The sequence below is a fragment of the Pollachius pollachius genome (genome assembly GCF_949987615.1).
Source record: "Pollachius pollachius genome assembly, chromosome: 13".
In the NCBI taxonomy this organism is placed as follows: domain Eukaryota; kingdom Metazoa; phylum Chordata; class Actinopteri; order Gadiformes; family Gadidae; genus Pollachius; species Pollachius pollachius.
The window spans coordinates 3,702,654-3,720,741 of record NC_136946.1 but is presented as its reverse complement, the minus strand read 5'-3'; the positions used below and the strand labels follow the sequence as shown (position 1 = coordinate 3,720,741).

The following is an 18,088-nucleotide window of genomic DNA, read 5'->3' as shown; positions in this document are numbered from 1 at the left end:
TATCTGCTTGTTTACGTTCGCTATGCAGCCCTGCTATTGCGCATTCACAGACTGGCTTTTGTCAAAGGAATACCCGGTCAATGATGGATTTAATATGGACACAAACGACTAAACATTGGATCGTTGTATGGATTTATATGCACGTTACGGGATGAATTGATAAACTCCTGTAAGGGCTACGATGGCACAGATGACAGCTGATTTGGAACGGAACAACAGCAAAGTAAGGAACTCCCGACTTTTTTACTGTTCAATTATTAATGTTGTTTTTGAACGAGTATTGGAATACTCGCTCGGAATATCCAACGAGTATTCTAAGCCTGTAAAATGGTAACCCTAACCCTACGTCTTAGAACACACACTTGACATCTGTTTTGACCAGACTGACAGAAAGCAGCTGTTTGCCAAACAAGTGAGCAGGGCTCTAAGGTTACCCAACATGCTAGTTTTTCGACAGCAACAAACTATTGCATTAGGCCTAATAGAAAATAAAAAATTAACTTACGTGCAGTGCCATTCGAAGTCTGAAATGGCCTTCCCTTTTTGGAAATTGCGTGTGCATTTCGAAATAGTAGAGCCATTCTATCAAGCTGGGCTGTTTGGAGGCTGACGAGCGGCCTCGTCGCTGTCGTGGTTTCGGGCGCTGATTTTCCCTTGGCAATTTTCAAAACGTGAAGGCGACTTTTTGAGGACTCGTGGTCCTCCACCGGCTCCCAATTTTAGGTTTTGTGTCCCACTCACAAAACTATCGGACCTGTGGCCATCCGAAGCATGTTTACAGAGAGCACAGAACATTGTCTGGCTCGTCCCGTCAAACACCAGCCGGTCACGGTGTTGCCCACTGTCCGATGTTCGCCATCTCTTATTAAACAACGCTTCTTTTTGGGGATGACAGCCGTACTATCATCCGCCACCTGTACCTGGCCTACACTCTCCTCAGCTGTTCTCTTTCCTCCGGTGAGGAAACGCAACATTGCTTTCGCTAGTAGTTCTTTCTTTACCAATAATTAGCCTAGCATACTATACCGAATGTTGATACCGGCATATTATCTCTATGGTTACCGGTATATTACCCCGGATGTTGACAGTCGCTGTTCAGCAAAAGAGTCGTAGAAGAAGAAGGGGGCCGGATGTTGACAGTAATGGTTGTGGAACTGTGCAGCGCCGTATGACGAATGTATTAAATATGCAAATTTGATCGGACCTGACTGCAAAGTATTACCCGACACAGTGGCGGGTGAAGTGACACAATTCACCCGCCACCATACAAATCCACCCGCAAATGGCGTATGGCGGGTGTTAATTTCCATCCCTGGTGCGTGCGTGCGTGCGTGCAATTTAGGGGAGAGTGGGTGTTCTGTTTGGGTACAGCTGTGCGAGTGAGTACGCCCCAAATCACTGGAAAGGTCGAAGAAATTTTAGATCCACTCCACGACCGAGTTGACATGATAAAGTTGACTTGAAATGAATGATGCACATATGCAAATCGTCTTTTGGAACCAAAATATCCTGTACTTATCCAAAGCGTTAAACAGAGCAGGGTGACTTGAGCAAGTACTATTTACTAAGAGGATTTGTGTCCTACATCGTGGACGGCGTACTGCTGCTTACAGACCACCTGGACCAGTCTGGACGTACAGATCGATAAAACGATGAGACAGACCACGGACAGCGTGCAACGGGACACACACACAGTCACTGTCAGGGTCGTTCGGACAAAAGCAGAGCGTTTGGACGTCGCCTTGATCCAGTCCAAATAGTTGGACGGCCCCGTCACACTTAAAACACAAGAACGGTTTCACCCAGAGGAACGCACGTTAACACAAGCTACTCAGTAAACTCAATACCATGGATGGCGACCACTGCACTTTATTGGTCGACACTTCCAGGCGGAGGGAGGAGGGCGAGGGGGAGGGGGGTCTATATGTGTCTGTGTTCCCGTGAGAAGTGATGTAATACATGTATATTTAATGAGATACCGTTTGCCTCTGTTTATGGGTCGAGCAACTTTCTCTGCAAACGTTATGGCCTGCGTGTGTGTGTTTGTGTACGTGTGCATGTGCCTGAATATGTGTGCGTGTATGTGTGTGCGTGTGTGTGACATTGTGAGGCATCTTTATAATCGTTATAAACCATCTCTATAAGCTACGTGTGCGTGAATGTGTGCGTGTATATGTGTGTGTGTGTGCATGTGCGCGTGCGCATGGGCGTTTGTGACTTTGTAAACCATTTTTATAATGTGATTGTTTTTTTTATTTGTTCAACAGCATATTTGGTCGTTTTTTTATTACTTTGTTTTTGTTTCGCTTTGGTTTTTATGTTATTGCTTTGGCAACATAGTCAAGTAAATGTCATACCAGTAAAGCGCGCGCACACACACACACACACACACACACACACACACACAAACAGAGGGAGAGAGGTGAAGCAAAGATAAATGAACGGAGGAGAGAAATTAGTGGCCTTCTCTATTCATAAAGTCATGAGCTGAAAACACCTAATTTCATTCACAGGTGCGACCTTCCAAAGATGACGTCATCGTACGTGGGCGAATGGAGAGGCCTCCATTCTGAAAAGCACGTTTCGGTATTTATCACAATAGAAAAGTTATGTGTTAGAGAGTCAAGATTAATAGAGTCAAGATTCCGGCTGATGATGAATGATTTGTTTGGTTCCGTCTCAAAAGTACCATCACCTTGAAATAATGCTTGAATAAAAATAAATCAAACCCTTACAATAACGCTTAGCCAACCTTGACTAACCGAACACGTTATAATGAAATCATAGAATAATAAAAGTGTGATTCAATCATTGCTGTCCTGTAATGTCCGGGTTAGGGTTGAGGGTTTTGCACTCCGGTCAGCTGGTCAGGAGCCAGGAGTGCCTTGCCTCAGGAGTCGAACCAGCGACCCCTGCTCCGCCTTTCAATCGACTGTTTCTGTTCTAGCTCTGAAAAAATATATTTTTAAATTTTATTTCTTGTATTTCCAATTATTTTTTCCTAATTTCCTAATTATGCAGGTTCAATACACGATTATTATGACCTTTTATTTTTTAGTTTCAATTTAACACACAAGGTGCAGCAAGTGTGATACAGGTGTTTTGTTATTAACCCCACATCTGTCTCCGTTTGGACGTGGTTCACATCTGTCTCTCTCACGCTCTCTCGCTTTATTTCTCATCGTGCTCTTCTTATTTCAGAATGCGTTTATTTTCTACTTTCGTTGTTGCTCAGCTAGTTTCCAGGGCCTATACCTTCTCCTTGCAAATGTGATCAACAGACGGCATCAGTTATTAATAAATGTTGAAAATAGTAATTAAAGCCGTACAGAAACATTGAATGTAGCCGGACGAAGGAAACACTGCTAGCTAGCGTGCTAACTAGTATGCTAGCTAGCGTGCTAACCAGACGATGCACGAGACACGGTGAGGAGCCAGCCGTCTCTGACCCTGACATGCTATCACAATTTATTACTCTGCAGTCTATGCAGCCACACACGCACAGACACACACACACACACACACACACACACACACACACACACACACACACACACACACACACACAGTACAGAGAGAGAGAGGATGGGGAGAGGAGGAAAGAGAGATATATAAAGGGCTGCAAGAGAGGGGGGAAAGGGGGAGTGAGATATATGGAGAGAGGAAAGGGGGAGAGAGCTATATATAGAGGAATGGAAGAGGGAGAGGGAGGGAGGGAGCAGAGAGGGAGGAAAGGGGGAGTGTGATATATAGAGAGTAGAAAGGAGAAGATATATATATATATATATAAAGGAATGGAAGCAGTAGAATGGATGAAAGAGAGAGGGAGGAAGGGAGGGACGGAGACAGAGAGCGTGAGAAAAATGGCAACAGAAGAGAAAGGAGGGGAGGAGGAGGAATGTATTAAGGGAGAGACACTGAAGATGTACAGAGAGAGAGAGAGAGAGAATTCACAGGGGGGCGAGGAGGCAGGAATAGAGTATCAACGAGCAGAGAGCTCACAACCTTATGTTAGAAAGAATTTAGATTAAAAAAATGAGCTTCCAACCGAAACTAAAAAGATGACAGACAGAATGGAACGGAGAATAGGAGAGACGGAGGAACAGAAGAATGTGTCTACAGACAGACAGACAGGCAGACAGGCAGGCAGACAGACAGACCGAGATGGAACTTACAGGCCCCTCTCACTCTCTACACAAACACTGGAAAAGGCCCATAAAGGTATATAAATAAAACTATATGAACAGACTCAAGTCTTGACTCAGAGTGCATCTTCACATAACGGATCAGGAACGTCCTCTCCAGCTTTTAAGAGCTTTGCCTGGAAGGTTTGTTTTTAGAGAGGACGTAGCGGGGAGCGGCGCTTTCAAAGTCAAGCTGACTCGATATGTTTTGATCGTCGTTTCCTTCCTTCCTAGGGGAAGGTACCAAGTGCAGTTCTTCTAGCTCGGTGCGGAGGCTTTCATCGACGAGGGCTCTAATTCCTGAGGTCTGAACGCTCATCACATAGACCACGTTCTGGCAAAGAACTTTTTTATCTTTTTTTACTTTAGTCTTTTATGGAACACAACCTCAGGAGAAAGGAGATGAGAGTTTGAACGATAATTGAATGAGCCGGTGAGCCAGTCCGTGTGCCTATACACACACACACGCACACACACACACACACACACACACACACACACACACACACACACACACACACACACACACACACACACACACACACACACACACAGATCGTATAGGTGAAATTTAATGTCGCACATTTTAAATCATCTCTCCTCCCATTTATGCCGAGTCATTGGTGGGGAAATGGGAGGCATAATGAACCAGACAATGTTTGTTGAGCGATTTATAATGAAATAAGACTAGACCTAAATATACAACATTAGCTCCGCTAAATAAAATAGAAATATAGTTTTGCATATTATTATCCAGATGAAAAGTTTAAATCTTCAGGAAGTGCAACTAAAAAAGAGAGCTGACGATATCTTAATAAAGTGGTCACATAGTAAACAGGCAGAATATACAATTTCCAACCGCGTTGATTAGTGATTGAAACACACTATTTACGGTTATGTCAACGTCACGTAAATATTCATCTCATGTAATCACAGCATCAACCATATCTCTCTCTGTCGCGGCGAACGGTCACTGTAAAAAAAAAAAACACTCTTCTAACACGCTCAGAGAAACCCATTAATCGCTCAAGAGAGCCTGGAGCGTCAAAGTGAAACCGCTTCTCCAGTGGATCAGCTGACAGCGTCTCCACTGGGAGCGCAGGCGTCTCTGAGCTGATGAAGAGCGTCTAAACGTGACGGGCGCGACCCAGGTTGCAGCGAGTCTGTGGGTTTGACGGGTTTGATGGCAGTAAAAATAGCGTTGTTTTTGTTTTGTTTCTTAACATCACAAACCGCGCCACTGTCTCTGAGCTCTGCTTTCACGCTTGAAGCTGAAAGAAGATCGGGGCATGATAGTTTCTTTGGGCCTGTGCGTTTATGTTTGTACTATTTCGTGCGCATGTGTGGGTGGGTGCGTTTTCTTGTTTGTGCTGTAAGCGTGTGTGCGCTGTAAGCGTGTGTGTCTTTGTGTGCGTGTGCATTGTGTGCACAAGTTTGCTATTTTTTTGCGTGCGTGTTTGTGAGTTTGTGTGCATGTGTGTGGGAGTTTGAGCGTGTTTGTGTGCGTTTCTGTTTGTGTGCATGTGTGTGGGCGTTCCAGCGTTTTTGTGAGTTTGTGCGAGCGTTTGTTTGTGTGCGCGTGTCCGAGAGGTTAAAGCCAGCACACAACCTCTGACTCAGACCTCTGGAGGCTGGATCGTTTTCCCGCTTTGATGTCCTATCGCGCGCACACACACACACACACACACACACACACACACACACACACACACACACACACACACACACACACACACACACACACACACACACACACACACACACACACACACACACGGGGGACGATAAACAGCCAACAACCTGATACCTCTTCAAAAACAGCCAGGGGAGGAGGACGGGGGAGAACTAGCTGGCGATGCGTGCCGACAAAGTGCCCTGCTGAGGTTCAGCCACCAGTGAGAAACGTCCCCCCCCTCGCTTCTCTCCTTGCCCTCACCCTAACCCCCACCCCTCTCCTCGCCAGACCGACAGTCTAGCTAGCCCAGGCTAATGCCAACTGGACCAAGAAGACGAAGCCAAGTGTAAAGCGATCGGTCGAAAACATCCTTTAATCTGATGTAATGAGCGTAGTGCCCCTGCAGACCTGGCAGGGAAACCCCAGGGCGGTGGTTACATCGTAGAAACACACTGCACGCGGTTTGGACGGGAGGTGCTGGGAGCCGTTTCACAACTCTGAAACACAAAGTTTGTTCTGGGAGTCAAGCCAAGTTGGCTAATCACGCCTAGCGATTTGTTCAGTAATAGAATGAGGAAAATCATTTCTCCAGCCCGCTGAGATCTGCAATACGGTGCAAAAGAAGTTCCGCTTCTGCAAAGTTGCTGAATTTTACTTCTTTGGTAGATTAAGAAGATGTGTCTCTCCAGTGTGAAAGAGAAAAGTCTTTCATGTGGCCCACATTAAAACACAGAAACACACATTGTCACAAAATGAGTCAAATTAAACCTCAAACATTTCCTTTTCATTCTCTTTGACGACACTGTATTTGTCCCAGAGATAGAAACAGTTTTTTCCACAGACAGCCAGTACATAACAATCAGAATACTGCAAATGAAGGGCTTTGATCAGTGGGCTGTAGGCTCCATCACCAATGTGTTACGCCATTGGCTGATGGAGAGTGACTTAACAGACTTGTATATACTGTACATAGAAATCTTTGAGATTGAAGCAAATCTCAGTACTAACATACATTTTGATTAATTAATTAATAAACAATTGTGAGTGGTTGTCATTAGCGATAAATTGTTGTTTCTCTTTCTTATGACAGATTGTCATAAATATATGGCCTGTTAAGCCCTTTGAGACTGTACCTGTGATTAAAGGCTATACAAATATAGCCCTTACAATTTAAACGGTTCTTTGGTTGAGTGACTTACCCTCTAATTGTTATGCGTCTCAAGCCGTTTGATGTGTGTGTGTCTGGGGTCCCAGCCTTGGCAGAGCGCTGTGGAGGGCGCCGTGTCGAGTAGTGTTCATTATCCCAGCTGCTGCCAGTCTTCCAGCTTTTGATTGACAAGCTCCCAAATCCAATCAACTGTCAGATTCAGTCCGGCGGGCCCACAGGACAGCCAATCAATCAACGTTTGGCGAACCACCTCCTGTGTGTATAGCGACTGTCTATCACGGCAGCGAGGGGCGGTTTACAGCCTTGGGGAATGTTAATTAGCTCGAAAACATTGTTAATTAATTTAACATTTCACCTAACTTTATTGTCTATATTATTGTCCAGTCACATGTTCTGTGCTTGACTAGCCCAGTGGGTACGCCTGTACCCTAGTGGGTACTGTGTATACCCTACGGGGTACTGTGTACCCCAATTGGTACGTGCCCAGATTACAGGGGGCACTGGTTAAGATTGAGATGTTCAAAGGACAACTTATTAAAAGTTGTTGAGTTTGGGTTCATTTTGATGCATGTTGGTGATTAAAGAGAAGAACACACTTTAAATATGTCTCTACCTCTACAATGTTAACAAGGACGCCCAAATGACAACAGGGTAATATGAGTTCAGCGGAAACGTGTGGTTTGGATGATGCTACTTGAAGAGTTTACTGATGAGGAAGGAGAGTTCAGAGAGCCAGAGAGAGAGAGGCAGGGCTGGGGGAGACAGACCCAGGGAACAGACTCCGCCATGAGGGTAAACACAGAGATGGAACCGCCGGCTGGAGCCTCAGTCTTCATGAGCACACACACGCATGCACCCAAGCACGCACGCACGCACGCACGCACACACGCACGCACGCACACACGTTTAGAGTAGTTTTGAAGTATGCACTGATGAATTAGATATACAAAGTGCAGAGTAGGTAATAAAACAGACAGAAAGAAAATTACAAAACAAACTTATATTGTACGGAGATTAGTACACTTCACTGAGGCTGCGGCGCCGTCTTTGTTTATATTTTAATAAAGGCGCCCCTACTTTATGACCAGGTGAGAGGGTGCCATGTCTTGTTACAAAACACAACCCCTTGTGACATCACTAATGAGAGAACGCAGAAAAAAAAAATCCCTTTTGATTTACTTCTGATTCTGAGACTCTGACATAAAAAATGTAATTGTTATGTTAATTTCCAACATGAATTCCATCTTTCAACAGTTTGGTAACTTGTTTTTAAAACCCCAAGGCTTCCAACATACCGTTACACAACTCTAGACCTCCATACATTAACACCTCCATATATGAACACCTCCGTACATTAATATATTAACACCTACCTATTTTAACGACATATATCTCCCCCTACAGAGCTCCCACCGCTAAAGGCAGCGACGTCACACCCTAACGCCACCCAGGTCCCTCGGAGAAGCAGGGATCTCCATCGATGCTCTCGTTCTAAATGATTCACAGTTGACCTATATTCTTTAAGAGCTGCAGGCGCCCCGACACCACCACCACCCACCGACCGTGACGCGACAGAATCTCTGCACCCCGCTCCGGCTAATCTCCTCCCCACAGGACGGAGAGGAACCCTGTTATGTAGAACGTAGGGAGAGAACCCTGGTCTGTAGAACGTACAGAGAGAACCCTGGTCTGTAGAACGTACGGAGAGGAGCCCTGGTCTGTAGAACGTACGGAGAGGAACCCTGTTCTTTAGAACGGACAGAGAGAACCCTGTTCTGTAGAACGTAGGGAGAGAACCCTGTTCTGTAGAACGTAGGGAGAGAACCCTGGTCCGTAGAACGTAGGGAGAGAACCCTGTTCTGTAGAACGTACGGAGAGAACCTTGGATTGTAGAACGTACGGAGAGGAACCCTGAGGAACCTACGGAAACAGGGAGCACTGAGATGCTTGGTGGCTCAACACACGAACATGGCCGACGTTAGGGATAACAGATTCACGTGAAGATCGCCTTTCTTATCGTCTGTGAGTCTGAAGTGATTCACATCAATCGAATACAGATACAATTATTATGGTTTTCTTTCATACACACAAACACACACACACACACACACGAATAAAAGGGAGATTTTATGTTGGATACAGAAGAATGACAGGGAGGGGGATGATAAAAGGATAAAAACATAATTCTTAAATCTATTTAAAAAAAATGTTTTCTTAATTGTGCCTTTTCGTTTAAAACATTATTGCAATCAGTGGATAACACTGTTCCACACCTAAAACGACATATTCTGATCCACACTTTACTCATGCCTCCATGCACCACCACCATCTCTCTCAGCGCACTGCGGACAGGAGAAGACCCTGAAGCCAGTGTCCATATACTGAGGCCAGAACCGAATCACAACCAGCAGAATCAAAATCAAATCCTGAGGTGCATAGAGATCTCCTCCTCTCCCCTCCCCCATCCCTACTAAACATGAAAGTACTATGCCCCGCAGCGACCGCAGGTTCGATTCCCACCTGCGGTCTGATGCAGCATGCCCCCATTCCCTCCCCTTTAGTCCACTGCCCTCTCTGTCTGTTTGTCGGTCTGTCTGTCTTCCCTCTCAGCGTCCGTGAAGACGCCGCAAAACATGAACACATCAAAGATAAGGTTTGGTTCGCGCGGAATACAGATGAGAGATTAATTATAGATTGTGTTCTATAAATAAAAGAAGCATGGTATCCAACCTCAGTGTGTTCACACACACACACACACACACACACACACACACACACACACACACACACACACACACACGTTATTACTTTACATTAGTGTCCCGATCAGTAGGTACCGTGAAAAAAGCAAAGTGTAGCCAAACAGCTATCTTCATATTCCAGCCTAAACTCCCCTACCGAGTCCTCTTCCTCCCCCTCTCCTCCTCCCTCCTCCTCCTCTTCCTCCTGCCAGACAAACAGAGGTCTCTAGTATCTAGTTCCTCCGTGCACAGCATTACAAACACGTTTCCACTGCTCGGGCAGAACGTGTTCTGACCTTGCATGTTCCCAAGTACAGATTTTATAGCGGCCACGCGGCACTTGGCCGTCAGGAGGAAGGCTCGTTATCACGTCGAGGGGAGGGATAATCACTGGTGATGGAACAGGGCTGACACTGGTCTGCCTCTGAGTGGGTAATCAGGGGACGAGGGATCAGACCCAATGGAAGGGAAGGGGAATGATTAAAAACAAGGATGAGAAATGCACCGTGGAGTCCAGGAGGAACCGTCTGGCTCTTCTTAATTTCTACCCCTAAATTATTCATACGAGGAGCTGGACCGCTGCTCAGGAGGACTTTTAGGGGGAAAACATTGTGGTTCAGTTGCGGCGATCATCCCTTGCTAGACATAACATGACATGAGATGAGATGATGATGTCACGATGTGTTGATGTCACGATGTCTCGAGGACGTCATGCCGCGTTAGTGTCACGATGTCATGTCACGACGATGTCATGTCACGATGTCATGCCATGAATATGATGTCATGTCATGAATATGATGTCATATTATAAATAAGTCATGTCACGATGATGTCATGTCATGAATATGATGTCACGATGATGTCATATTATGAATAAGTCATGTCACGATGATGGCATGTCGCAACTATGATGTTTTGTCACTTGATGTCATGTTGAAATATCCTGATTATGTCGGAACAATAATGTCACGCCATTCAAGTCATGATGATGATGTCATGTCACAATAATGTGCCATTATGACGTCATGTCTTGTGACGTACCGCCATCTTGACCAAAACAACCCACAATACATACTCAATATTCTCCAATAAGGTAAACAACAACAACAGAGTTAGCATTAGCTATTGACAGTACATCTAAACAATAACAACAGATTAGCATTAGCTATTGACAGTACATCTAAAAGTATAACAACATAGTTAACATTAGCTATTGTCAGTCAATAACAACAGAGTTAGCATTAGCTTTTGACAGTTCATCCAAAACATCACGGTAGGAATCACCAGGGATCTCGTGTCCCAACAGCTCAGTTCCAATAATCAAACAAGAGCGTAATCAGATCAGACTGAACCTAATTAGATCAAATTAATTTGATTTGTTTGCTGCTGTGCCATCAGGAGGAAACGGCAACAGACAAAAATCATAATGTTGTGTGAGAGACCCAAAACATCCTTGCTAATGCCTTTAGCGCTAATAACAATATTATGAATAATGCCTTCTCAAAATCAGTAAATATTAAATAGTAAATGGACTGTTTTTAAACAGCGCTTTTCTAACCAGTGGCTACTCAAAACGCCTTACAATGTTGCCTAACATTCACCCATTCACGCACACACTCACACACTGATGGCGGTGTCAACCATGCAAGGCGACAGCCAGCTCGTCGGGAGCAGTCAGGGTGAGGTGTCTCGCTCAGGGGCACCTCGACACTCTAGGAGGAGCCGGGGATCGACCTAGCAACCTTCCGGTTACCAGCCTACCCGGTCTACCTCCTTAGCCACATGCATTATATTGGACTAATATCTGTCAAACAAAACAGAAAATCTGTGTGTACAAGCAGTGACGTTCCCGACATATATTTACTACGGAGCTGGTCAGGTCAGCAGGGCGACTCTGTAACAATATGTGATGGTTAAGTGCCACCAAAGATATTCCAACATGCCGGTAAGTGTGAGCCTAAAGCCGAACAGGAGGGACTGGTTTCCAACACACTGTTGTCCATTGAACTGGATAAATGGAGCGACAGAGAGAGATAACCACTGAAGAATGACATTCCTCTAAAACCAAACACGTACGCAGGGTAGACAGTGAGCCAGCATCAGACTGATCCACACACACACACACACACACACACACACACACACACACACACACACACACACACACACACACACACTACAATGTATATACATTTATTAACCATTATTTAACCTTAGTTAATACAGTAATAGGCATTATAATAAGCCTTAATAGAGGGGCTAGGGTTAGGGTTATGAATAAGGGTATAATTTATAATGTATAAATCAATACTTTAGTTAACATGAACACCATACACAAACAACATTAATAAATTATTACTAAACCATTTGTCAACTGTTAATTAACTGTCGTTTAGGTAATGCATATCACTGCATTAACTAATGTGAATAAATGGTTAGTGAAAGTCCCCGGATTGTCAAGTGTAAAATAACTTAACCTGTTCACAGCTTGTCATCAGTAGGGTAAAGTTATTTCCTGTTCATGCAATTTAAACATTAGGTCAGGATACCTGTCTGTCACAGCACTGTAGACAATGAATATTAACCTGACTACTGTCGCCAGTAGCCTATAGCTGTACTGCTACACTGCCATGCCTATAGAGTCTATATGGTCTGGACCCATAGTTAATACAAAGAGCGACACCTGGATTCATCCTGCTGGGAAAAGGTTTGTCGCATCTCGAAAGGACTGGGCTCACAATCCCTCAGTTAAAACACACAGCCTACCACACACACACACACACACACACACACACACACACACACACACACACACACACAGCCTACCTCGCATGGGGTCCCGAGTGCCTGAGATCCCTCCGCTGAGAGGAGGGGACTGACCGAGCATCGAGCCGATAATCTCACTGCTGGACGGACCGACAGAACAGAACAAACGACAGAACACAGGGCGGGAGAAGACCCTAGAGGAGCCGCTCTGGTCCAGCGGGAGCGAGCGCCTCCCTCGACTGTCGACGCGTCGCTCAGCCGCCAACACGCGCAGAGATCAACACTCGTAGGGACCAACACACGCGAATACAGGGACACCCCCCCAACGGGTAATCTAGCCCCCCCCAGCGGATCAATTTGTTCTCAAAACGCACCTGAGAAGCGCCAAAACACGACTGGTGTCTAGAAGACAATGCAGATGTGTGTCTGCGTGTGTGTGTATTCCACATAAAATAAGATCAGTGTGATCTTACTGTGCGCGCCCGCATGCGTGTGTGTGTGGACGCAGCCATCCAAGAACAGGTGGACACACACACGCGCGCGCGCGCACGCAAGCACACACGCACGTGGTCACACGTCAATTACAGGCTAAATGACAAACGTTAAGCAGTCGGTCGCGACAGTAAATCGGTGAGGATCTACGAGCTGCGTTAACGGTTCTCTATACCCGGGAACCACAAAGCTACAGCCCACCTGCCATGGAATCACGGAACACAATCATTACCTGCTGTTTAAAAAGGGTAACCGATGTCACGGATATCTCTCTCTCTCTCACACACACACACACACACACACACACACACTAGAGTATTTATATATATATACACACGCAAACGCACACACACACTGCTCGTCACCGGGTTCTAAAGACTACATTGGATTATGTCCTTTTGATTCTGCGCTCAATTTCCCTTCTAACTACAACACACACACACACACACACACACACACACACACACACACACACACACACACACACACACACACACACACACACACACACACACACACACGTACACACACACACACACACACACACACACACACACACACACACACACACAGGTTGCATCCCACCCGGTAGGATATGATTAGCCGGTCTTACCGTGGACCGCCATGGCTGCTACTCCGCGGGTCGGGGCATCCTGAGGCGCGGAGGAGGCAGGAGGCAGAGCAGGAGGTACGGACTGTCTCGTGCACAACGCGTCTTACCGTCACGCGGCTGCGGGCAGACTGGAGCCAAACACCGCGGCTGCTGCCGCCGCGCGAGGAACCCTGGGGTTTGTAGGCGCTCGGGAGAGTTGTCTGTTCACGGCATACTTTGGTTTCGTTGTTTGTGCTTGCAGGGGGAAGGTTTGTTTGTTTCCTCTTTCTCTCTTGTCGACCGCTCTGAATGTCCTCGCTTTGTAGTTTGCGTTGTGTGTTGGGGGTGTGTGTATGTGTGTGGATCAAATATGTTTGGGTTGCGGTCCATTCAAGTATGTTTGCGTGTTTGCGCGTGTGTGTGGGTGTGGATTACCTGTGTGTGTGTGTGTGTGGATCAACTATGTTTGGATTGCGGTGGATTCAATTGTTATCGTGTGTGCGCGCGCGCGCGCGTGTGTGTGTAGTGTAGCGTGACAGGGCGAGGTGTGGTAGGCATGCTGGTCTGTTTGGACAGGTGACCTCATAGCACTGGAGGCGGGTTCTGCCCAGCCTGTCGGTCAGTCCGGCCCCGGAGGGTTTTGTGACGTACGGGTTGTGATGCCTTTGTTGCCGCTTTCAAAACGGTCAGAGTTTCCGGGAGGTTCTGATCTTAAAGGGGACATATCATACCACCAGGTGTGAGTGTGATTAGCCATTACAAGCCGTTTTCAATATGTGCAGCATTGTGACATCACAGGTGGGCGTGTCCACCTAGATGTGTGACGGATAGATGAGCAGTGTTTGCTAGTCTACTGGGTAGGCTGGTAGACTGATCTATCCAGCACACATCTAGATGGACACGCCCACCTGTGATGTCAAAATGCTGCACATTTTCAAACCTGCTTGAAATGGCTAATCACACTCACACCTGGTGGTATGATATGTCCCCATTAAGCTCGGAGGAAAGTGCCATGAACACCCTGTTGAGTTCGCTACCCGATTCCTCCGAGATCACGTCACAACAATGGCTGCCCATTTCATTAAAAGACTGAAGTGAACTTTCAGCAAGCACTAAGAGGCGAACTTAACACCCATTCTAACGTTTGCATGACGATACATTACAGCTCACAATTATAAACATCACCTGATGAAACTCATGTTCAACCATCGCAAGCATTTCTAATAACTGATTCATCTGATGCAGCAAAGAAGCACAAAGAGGAACCTGCGGGCATCCATACTTGTTGTTGTGGACACGCACGTACACACACAAAAGTCAATTACAGGCTAAATGACAAACGTTAAGCAGTCGGTCGTGACAGTAAATCGGTGAGGATCTACGAGCTGCGTTAATGGTTCTCTACCCGGGAATCACAAAGCTACAGCAATGGATAGTCTCACAAACAATCTATTTTCCCGGTTTTCTGTCATAGCCTACGAGCGTTTCCTGAACACTCTTATTTCGAAAAAAGGGAAGGTTTACGTGATGACATGTAAGAGCTTCCGAACCTCCGAGCTGCTTTGAAGGCGTCATCAGTCCGGCCCTGGATGGTTTTGTGACATCACAACAGGGTTGTGATGTCGTGTGACATCACAACAGCTTTGGTGCGCTTTGTGACATCACGATGACATAAGTTTTGTGAAATCCCGATGGCATCAGTGTTGTTTGTCACCAAACTAACGTTGCAGAGCTCTGGTGACGCCACGGTAATGACGCAGGGTTTTGTGACATCACGGTACCGATATTAGCGAGGCGAAATCTCAGGCAGCAGGAGAGACAGTACGGCGAGGGGATTCAACAATCCATCACAGTGCATAAAAATGACTACTAAATATAACCATGAATAAACATAAGTACAATGAGCTGTGAGAGCGCGGCAGCTACAGGTGAGGGCTACATCTGTTCTCTGAGCACCCCAGGGTGCCAGCAGGCACAACACCTGGACCAGCGTCCCTCCTCCGCCACACACATCCCATTATCCTGATCTATTCTTAAAGACCCTCACGTATCCCACCACCGGCTGTGAGGCTCGTTAGTCCTCTGATGCCATCTGTCCACTTGTGATGTCACAAAGGGACCGATTCATCATGAATAGAAATAACTCCCCGATCTGTCGCCGGGCGGACTGTAACAGCTGGCAGCGTGGGGTCTCATCACCACCACACACCTGGGCGGCCATGCTCACTAGTGATGACACAAAGGGGGGGGGGGGGCTCGGCGGATTGATAAGTCACGATGAACCCTTTCAGAATCGACCCCCTTTGTGGCATCACTAGTGGTGGTAAAATTGGGTCCCGCTAAATTTAGATGAAATGAGTTGATTCACTAGAACTTTCCAAGTCTCCGGAAGTAAACTTGAAGTTCAGGAACAATCCGCACGGAGCAGGAAGGATGCTAGTGAATCACTGAACACACAAACACGGTCACTGAACTGCAACCACACACACGCTTACACACTAGTCATTCCACAGATCAGCTGCAGTGTCATATGAGCCAGAGAAGGTGTGTAAATATTATAACTGAACTTCCCCATCTCCCTCTAGAACAATGCATTCCTCTAGCACAGATTTCCAGCAAGAAAAACCTCCCGCATCGTCAAGTTCCTCTCCACTTACAGGAGAGGGCGCTGTCTGACCGCGGCTGCAGTGAAGTCACCCTAGCGACGGGGGAACTGCGTCCCAAGGCGCCCTCTTGTGGCTGGTGAACAGAAGGCATTTCCTCATGAAAATACATTAAGGCCCTGCTACACAGAGCCCACTAGATCAGACACAGAGAGACCGTTTTAAACAAACGAGTACTGTATTCCCTTGTGGTTCGTGTTTGTGGGAGTCTTCCTCATTGTGCTTCATTCAGGCTTTTGATTTCAACGCCTACTCATGTTTGTGTTAGTTTTATTTGACAAATCAACATAATTGCAATGAAAAACATTAAACGAATTACACAACTTGTTCTAAATGACAGAATGGAGCCTTCCGAACACACACACACACACACACACACACACACACACACACACACACACACACACACACACACACACACACACACAGTGAATTCCCATCCTCCTAATTCAGGGACAACAAGCAGAGAAGATCAGGACCAGAGATGGAGAGAGTAGGCTCTGCCTCCTAACTATCTCTCTTCCTCCCTCCCTCCCACCCTCTTCCCCCAATCAAACTAGCAGGGTGATGACTACCGCGTCGTCGCGTCCCTGCCAGAGCATCTCGCCTTCGAACGCCACCTTCCCGTGCTTGCGCGCCCGCAGCAGGATCCCCACCACCTTGTCGGAGACGCGCACGTAGCGCTCGAACAGCGCGCCGAATGTCACGCGGCTGCGGCCGTCTGCCTCGCCGCCCTCCCGCGACATGCGGCGGATCACGTGGCACAGGTCGTCGATCTCGCCGTGGATGTGGCGCTCGGCACGCTGGGCTCTCTCCGCCGTCTTGGTGCCCTCCTTCGGCCGGCCGTAGCCCTCCTCGCCCGGCTGGAGGACACAGACAAGGCGGGGTTAGGGTGGATTGGTTGAGGCCCGTGGGACTCTTCAACCGCATGCTTGTTCGTAGCGTGCAACACGGAGGATATCGCATTTTAAACACGCCCCTTTTCGTAGCGTCACATGGGACGGTATTGCAATTTAAGCACGCCCCTTTTCGTAGCGTTACACGAAAGATATCGCATTTAGACACGCCCCTTTTTTTGTAGTGTTAAACGGAAATATTTTATAATATTATTTTGAACACGCCCCTTTAGATCGGTTTCAGTGCATTTCCGTTTACATTTAGCGCATTAATCAGACGCTGTTATCCAAAGCGACTGGAGGTGGAGGTGGAGGTGGAGGAGGAGAAGGAGGAGGAGGAGACGACAGCGACGATGAGGAAGAAAAAGCAACAACACAGAGAAGCAAAATAAATAGCATGCTGGACAAAGTATTTCTGTTTCATCCGAAACTTTTGAAATAAACCCGTATCCCACACACCGAAGGCCCTCTCTCTGCTGTCGCCGCACTCCTCACATTAAAGAATCCTTCCCCAGGCGTCTCCCCCCCCCCCCCCCCCGGCCTGGCTGCTCCCACCCCCCAGCCCACCTGGAGCCTCAGCGACATGGAGTACTGGGGGTCGAAGCCCGCGCTGAAGGGGTTGAGCTTCTGGGTGTGGCTGTGGGCCGTCTCCCAGCCCTGCCAGCGGCTCTTCAGGTCTCCCACCGCGCTGTGTCTCCTGGAGAGGGCGGTGAGGCGCGCCACCTCACGCCCCCCAGACCTTGGGGGAGAGAGGGAAGGGTTAGTGGGGTGCGCACGTACGGAGAACCAGATGAGCAGTGGCTTCGAGGTGGAGGCCCTCTTCCAGCACCAGGGGCCATCGGAGGGCCGCACATGGACTCACATTTGAAAGACATTTAATGTAAATGGACCGCACTTATACAGCGCATTGC

At 47.1% G+C, this 18,088-nt stretch overlaps 3 protein-coding genes across 5 annotated transcripts in view; all 3 read right to left on the bottom strand.

Annotated features, from left to right (window-relative positions):
• The window catches only part of LOC307084501 (sterile alpha motif domain-containing protein 12-like), an 88,653-nt gene extending 74,723 nt beyond the window's left edge, over window positions 1-13,930 (bottom strand). Inside the window, exon 1 of one of the 3 annotated variants that reach the window (XM_079748907.1) lies at window positions 13,640-13,930. In XM_079748907.1, coding sequence (XP_079605033.1) covers window positions 13,640-13,652 — 13 coding nt within the window. In that variant the 5' untranslated portion in view covers window positions 13,653-13,930. Of the gene's footprint in view, window positions 1-7,058; window positions 8,498-12,594; window positions 12,879-13,639 lie in introns of those variants that run through there. The other 2 variants (XM_079748906.1, XM_079748908.1) reach the window with 2 other exon arrangements.
• Window positions 1-18,088, bottom strand: part of LOC307085091 (exostosin-1b-like) — a gene marked incomplete at its 5' end in the record, with an annotated part of 412,390 nt that overhangs the window by 189,812 nt on the left and 204,490 nt on the right. The window lies entirely within an intron of this gene.
• Window positions 16,833-18,088, bottom strand: part of abrab (actin binding Rho activating protein b) — a gene marked incomplete at both ends in the record, with an annotated part of 3,394 nt that continues 2,138 nt past the window's right edge. Inside the window, 2 exons of the mRNA XM_079749293.1 lie at window positions 16,833-17,144; window positions 17,745-17,916. Coding sequence (XP_079605419.1) covers window positions 16,833-17,144; window positions 17,745-17,916 — 484 coding nt within the window. The remainder of the gene's footprint in view (window positions 17,145-17,744; window positions 17,917-18,088) is intronic.